Source organism: Capra hircus, chromosome 26 (assembly GCF_001704415.2).
Source record: "Capra hircus breed San Clemente chromosome 26, ASM170441v1, whole genome shotgun sequence".
NCBI lineage: Eukaryota > Metazoa > Chordata > Mammalia > Artiodactyla > Bovidae > Capra > Capra hircus.
In genome coordinates this window covers 11140774-11146773 of record NC_030833.1, presented here as the reverse complement: position 1 = coordinate 11146773, position 6000 = coordinate 11140774, and the positions used below count along the sequence as shown (strand labels likewise).

Sequence of the window (6000 nt, the reverse complement as noted above, 5' to 3'; positions counted from 1 at the left end):
CATGGACTGCAGCACGCCAGTCCTCCCTGTCCATCACGAACTTCCAGAGCTTACTCAAACTCATGTCCGTTGTGTCCGTGATACCATCCAACCATCTCATCCTCTGTCTTCCCCTTTTCCTCCTGCCTTCAGTCTTTCCCAGCATCGGGGTCTTTTCAGATTAGTCAGCTCTTCGCATCAGGTGGCCAAAGTATTGAAGTTTCAGCTTCAATATCAGTCCTTCCAATGAACATTCAGGATTGATTTCCTTTAGGATGGACTGGTTGGATCTCCTTGCAGTCCAAAGGACTCTCAAGAGCTTTCTCCAACACCACAGTTCAAAAGGATCAATGTTTCGGCGCTCAGCTTTCTTTACAGTCCAACTCTCTCATCCGTACATGACCACTGGAAAAACCATAGCCTTGACTAGACATTGGTAGTTTTCCTAAGTTAACTGATAGAAGGCAGAAGGCTAATCCGGATTTTTAGCTCTTGCTTTTCACCATTTTCATCAGGACACATAGGCTTACGCAGTCTCAGTCTTAAGAAAACAGATGTGACCCCAGGCAACACCTTTTCCTTCAAGGCACAACCAGATCCTATACAGAGCCTCGGAACCCCGAGGTGGCGGAACCCTAAAGCAGGCGGAAAACAGGAGTGACGGAACCTGAAGGCAACGGAATAGGGAAAGGTGGAACCTCGGATTTAGCGGAACCAAAGTGCGGCGCCCAAGGAGCTACCCGGACTCTGTTTGGAACGGAAGCCCAGTGGCCGCCGGCTTCCTGGTTGCGCGGCGGCTCTAAGGGCCCAGTTTATCCGTGGCGATGTTGCCCTACACCGTGAATTTTAAGGTGTCGGCGCGCACCCTCACCGGGGCCCTCAATGCCCACAACAAGGCGGCGGTGGACTGGTGAGGGCGCCGGGCTCCGAGGCCGCCAGGCTCGGCCAGGAGTCTGTGAGGGGAAGGGGGAAAGAACAAGAGGTTTCATCCCCCCGCTTAATTTTTTCTCTTCAAGACTGGACGCTGCCTTCACACTTTAGAGATTTTCATTTTTAAATGCTGGCTTTCTGTTGTTACTATAAAAGCTGTAAAAACCCCCCATGTGGGAACTTGCCCTGGGTGGATATATTTGCCTTCGTTCTCTCATCTCTTGTTTGTCTTCGCTGTTTCCCCTCACCTTCCTCACCGTCCCCATTCCCCACTCTTACCCTCTCCTCCCAAGTCTCCGGGCTTCTCGCCCCCATGTCAGTTCCGTTCTTCCCCAGTTCTGTCTTCTTTTTCTCTCATCCCCGTTTCTTAACCTGTATCCATTCAACAATGTGCTGGACGCTGTGCCAGGACCCTGGGCTCTCGCCAGCTCTTCATTTCACCTTTATCTTTTTACTATAAAATGACACCGATAATTAACAACCCAGGCAAATATAAAGCAGACTACTTGGTAGCTGTGGCTCCTGGGAAGGTTGGCAAGAGTACAGAAACTTCCTGTTGAGTGTTCATCTTTTTATCTGGTTGGCGGGACCAGTGCTTATCACAGAGCGTGGAGTGTGATCCCACGCACTCTGTGGATGCTCGGGATTCAGGGTTGAGTAAGACGAGGGATAAGCTCTCGAAGACAAGCAGACGACCGGAGTCGCTTTGTATGTCTTTACACCTCTACAGGCATATCTGTCAGAACTTAATTTTTTTAATCCGAAAAAAAAAGAAAAAAGAATTTCAACAAGTTTTGTTTTTTAAAGCTTAGCTAGACCTTTTCTATTTAAATGGTAAAATGTAAAGTGCTGGCCTTTGGGCTTACATAATAATTTTATTAATGGTGGTGCCAAGTGGTTAGATTTATCTGTTCTTTTGGCAAGAAAGAAGTTGTTTTGCTTTGCTTTTAAATGTTAACACTTTTTGTTAGGGGCTGGCAAGGTTTAATTGCTTATGGATGTCATTCGCTTGTGGTAGTGATTGATTCCAATACTGCTCAAACGCTTCAAGTTTTAGAAAAGCATAAAGCGGATGTTGTCAAGGTAAGTCAGATCCTACTTCCACCCTATCATAAATTGTCTGTTCTAAATATCGCTGGAATCTCATTAAAGTCATATGTAGAAATGTTGAGTAGATTTTACATGCGATTCTCTTAATTGGGCTAGCCTAATATTTCCATATCGGGTTTTCCAAATGGCTCAGTGGTAAACCCACCTGCCAATGCAGGAGTCTCTGGTTTGATCCCTGGGTCAGGAAGATGCCCTGGAAGAGGAAATGGAACCCACTCCAGTCTTCTTGCCTGAAGAAATCCATGGACAGAGGAGCCTGGCCCGCCGCAGGCTATGGGGTCACAAAGAGTTGGACAAGACTAAGCACACATGCATATGCACTGTCTCCATATATGCTTAATGTCGCATCAGTATTGAACTATTAACTGCTAGTTCTTAGGTCATTTTAATGCTAGTGGAAAACACCAATTTTGTCCTGTACTGCACCACTCATTTCACTCATTAGTTTTGAGCATCTAGTATGTGCTAAGAGTATAGAGATGAAAGCCCTCAAGCAATTCATTGTCTAGTGAGGAAGAGTGAGAAAAGAAAACTCACAAATACAGTGTGGTAAGTGAGACCGCTTTCATATGCTATGGGAAGACAAAGGAACTACAGGTCACCTGGTTGTAGGGATCAGAGGAGGGTTCAGAATTCTCTTCATTTTAGGGACTTGTAGACAGTAGCTGGCTGAGTGAAAAATTAGGAAGTGCGCTGCAGGAGAAAAGGAGAATAGACTCGAAAGGAAGCGGTGTGTGTAAAAGATGGAATACACATGTAATCAGAAGTGATGAAAGAAGGCAGCCAGAGAAAGTCACCTACCCTGAAAGGTTTATAAGATTAAGATGGATTTTGGATTTTTAAGTAGGAGATTGATTTGATCATATTTGCATTTTAGAAAAACTCACTCTGGCAGTAGTGGAGGATCTGTTGGAAAAGGGCAAGACAATGCAATGGGATCACGTAGGACAGTTGTAGTAATTTGGGCAGGAAATCCTTAGGGCCTAAAATAAAGAGACATAAAGGAGTCAGATTTAGGAGCTCTCTAAGAGGTGAACTTGATAGCATTTATAGTAAACAGTCTTAATCGGCGGAATGACTCCAATGCAGGAGCCCCCGGTTTGATGCCTGGGTCAGGAAGATCCACTGGAGAAGGGATAGGCTACCCACTCCAGTATTTTTGGGCTTCCCTGGTGCCTCAGAAGGTAAAGAATCCTCCTGTAGTATGGGAGACCTGGGTTCATCCCTGGGTTGGGAAGATCCCCTGGAGAAGGGGAACAGCTACCTATTCCAGTATTCTGGTCTGGTGAATTCCATGGACAGAGAACCCTGGCAGACAATAGTTCATAGGTTTGCAGAGTTGGACGTGACTGAGCAACTTTCACTTTAGAGGTGAACTTTACAGTGAACAGTCTTAAGGGAGAATCAGAATGACTCGAGGTTTCTGTATGAGTAACTGAATGGTAGTATTGTTGTGATGACATAAGTGTGTGAAGTCAGTGTTTAAGGTGCAAAGTCTGAGACACCTGGGGCAATTGAATTATACTGATCTGAAATTTTAGGAAAGACATTACTATTGGAGATGGAGATCTGGGGTCTTTTATTGGTTGTGAACTGTTTTACTGAGATACTCATACCATAAAATTCACCCATCTAAAGCATCGTACAGTTCCATGGCTTTCATTATATCCAGAGTTGTGTAGCCATCACCACGATCAATTTCATAACCCCCCCAAAGAAACCTTGTACGCCTTAGCAGTTGCCACCTACCCCCTTTCACTTCATCCCTGGGCAGTCACTAATCTGCTTTCTGTTCTGTAGATTTGTCTGTTCTAGACATTTGAGATGAGTGAGATGGTGCAGCGTGTGCCTGGCGTCTTTCGCCCAGCATATTGTTTTTCAAGATTCATCCGTGTCACACAGCTTGTGTCCGTACTCTTCCTTTTTATCACTGAATAATAGTCCACTGATACAACGTTTATTTATTGATGAATATTTGGCATATCTTACTTTTTAGATATTACGAACAATGCTGCCATGAACGTGTGTGTACAGTTTGTCTGTGTGAACCTGTGTTTTCATTTCTCTTGAGTATATGCCTCAAAGTAGAATAGCTGACTCACATGGTAACTATATTTAACTTTTGAGAAACTACCAGACTGTTTTTTCTCAAAGAGGCTTCAATATTTTACATGCCCATAGCAGTGTATGAGGGCTCTAATTTCTCCTCAAACTCAACATCTGTTGTTACTTGTCCTTTTGATTAGAGCCCTCCTAGGAGAAGGCAATGGCACCCCACTCCAGTACTCTTGTCTGGAAAATCCCATGGATGGAGGAGCCTGGTGGGCTGTAGTCCATGGGGTCGCAAAGAGTCTGAGCGACTGAGCGACTTCACTTTCACTTTTCACTTTCATGCATTGGAGAAAGAAATGGCAACCCACTCCAGTGTTCTTGCCTGGAGAATCCTATGGGCGGGGGAGCCTGGTGGGCTGCTGTCTCTGGGGTCGCACAGATTCGGACACGACTGAAGCGACTTAGCAGCAGCAGCAGCAGCAGGGGGAATGAAGTGGTTCTCATTGTGGTTTTGGTTTGTGTTTCCTTAATGGGTAATAGTGTGTAGCATCTTTTCATGTGCTTAGTGGCCATTTGTAGATATTCTTTGAAAAATGTCTACTCATTCCTTTGCCCATTTTAAAATTGTATTTTTAAAAATTTTGGAGTTGAAAGAATTCTTTATGGTTCTAGATACAAGTCCCTTATCAGCTATATGCTTGGCAGATATTTTCTCTCATTCTGTGATAGTGCCCTCTGAAGCACAAAAGTTTTAAATTTTGATGTAGGCTGTAACCAGGAACCATTGCTTTTCCCAGTGTCAAGAAGATTTATACCTTTGTTTTTGTCTAAGGATATTATGATTTTAGCTCTTATATTTGGGTTTCAGATCTATTTTGAGTTAATTTTTGTATGTAATGTGCAATAGGGAAAAATACAGGGGATTGTTTTTTTAATATCTACATGTATCCTATGATCTTGCTAAACTCATTAGATTTAGTAACTTGAGTGTTATTGTTTTGTTTTTCTTACATAGACAATAATGTTATCTGAAGATAACAGCTTGGATTTTTCACTAGTAATCTGATATCTTTTCTTTCTTTTCCTTATCCTCCTGTGTTGATTGGGACCTCTACTACAATGCTTAGGGCTGAGGGAGAATGCCTTTGTCTTACCCTGAGCCTAGGAAAAAAGCATTCAGTCTTTCACCATCAAGTCTAATGTTAAGTATAGGTTTTGTTTTTTAATTTTTTTGTTTTTTGGGAAGAAATATTATCTCTCCTCCCATTTCTGTCTTTTTTGCATTTCTGGAGTTTTCATTTCTTAGTATAGATCTGTGTTTCAGTCTGGTGTCATATTCCTTTTGGCTAAAGAATTTCCTTCAAGTCCTTGAGGCATGTATCTGGTATTGGTTGATCCTTTCTGATTTTATTTTCTGAGAAACTGTTTCACCAGTACTTTTTTTTTTCCTTGTAGTGCTTTAAAGATCACTCCATTATCTCCCAGAGTAATTTTTGTTGGGAAAATTATGCATAATATGTATGCATTGTATCTTTTCTCATCTCCTTATCTTGATTTTCAGCAGTTTGATTATGATGTGTTTAGGTGATTTTTATATATTCAGAGATGGAATTCAAGTACTACACATACATACACACACACACACACACCCTACAATAATTCTTATCTGTGGTAGTTTTATTCTGTAAAGTTGTTGGAAACACTGATTTAGCAAATACTGAAACACTGATTGCTCCTAGGGGAAATAATGCAGTTGGTTCCTAGTGAGCCTCTAGTTGCAATATTTTCATCAACTGATTGATATATAACCTTGTTTTATATGTGTTTCTGTTAAAAGACATCTTGTTTATTTTATACTGTTGATTTATTATCATTGAACTCACGGCCGACAGCACCATAACTCATGCCTGGACAAAGCTTATTTCATGT

General features: G+C 42.3%; 1 protein-coding gene across 3 annotated transcripts in view; it reads left to right on the top strand.

The window, feature by feature from the left end:
* The window catches only part of WDR11 (WD repeat domain 11), a 54883-nt gene continuing 49610 nt past the window's right edge, over positions 728-6000 (top strand). Inside the window, exons 1-2 of one of the 3 annotated variants that reach the window (XM_005698549.3) lie at positions 728-889; positions 1881-1992. In XM_005698549.3, coding sequence (XP_005698606.2) covers positions 804-889; positions 1881-1992 — 198 coding nt within the window. In that variant the 5' untranslated portion in view covers positions 728-803. The remainder of the gene's footprint in view (positions 890-1880; positions 1993-6000) is intronic. The other 2 variants (XM_005698548.3, XM_005698550.3) reach the window with 2 other exon arrangements.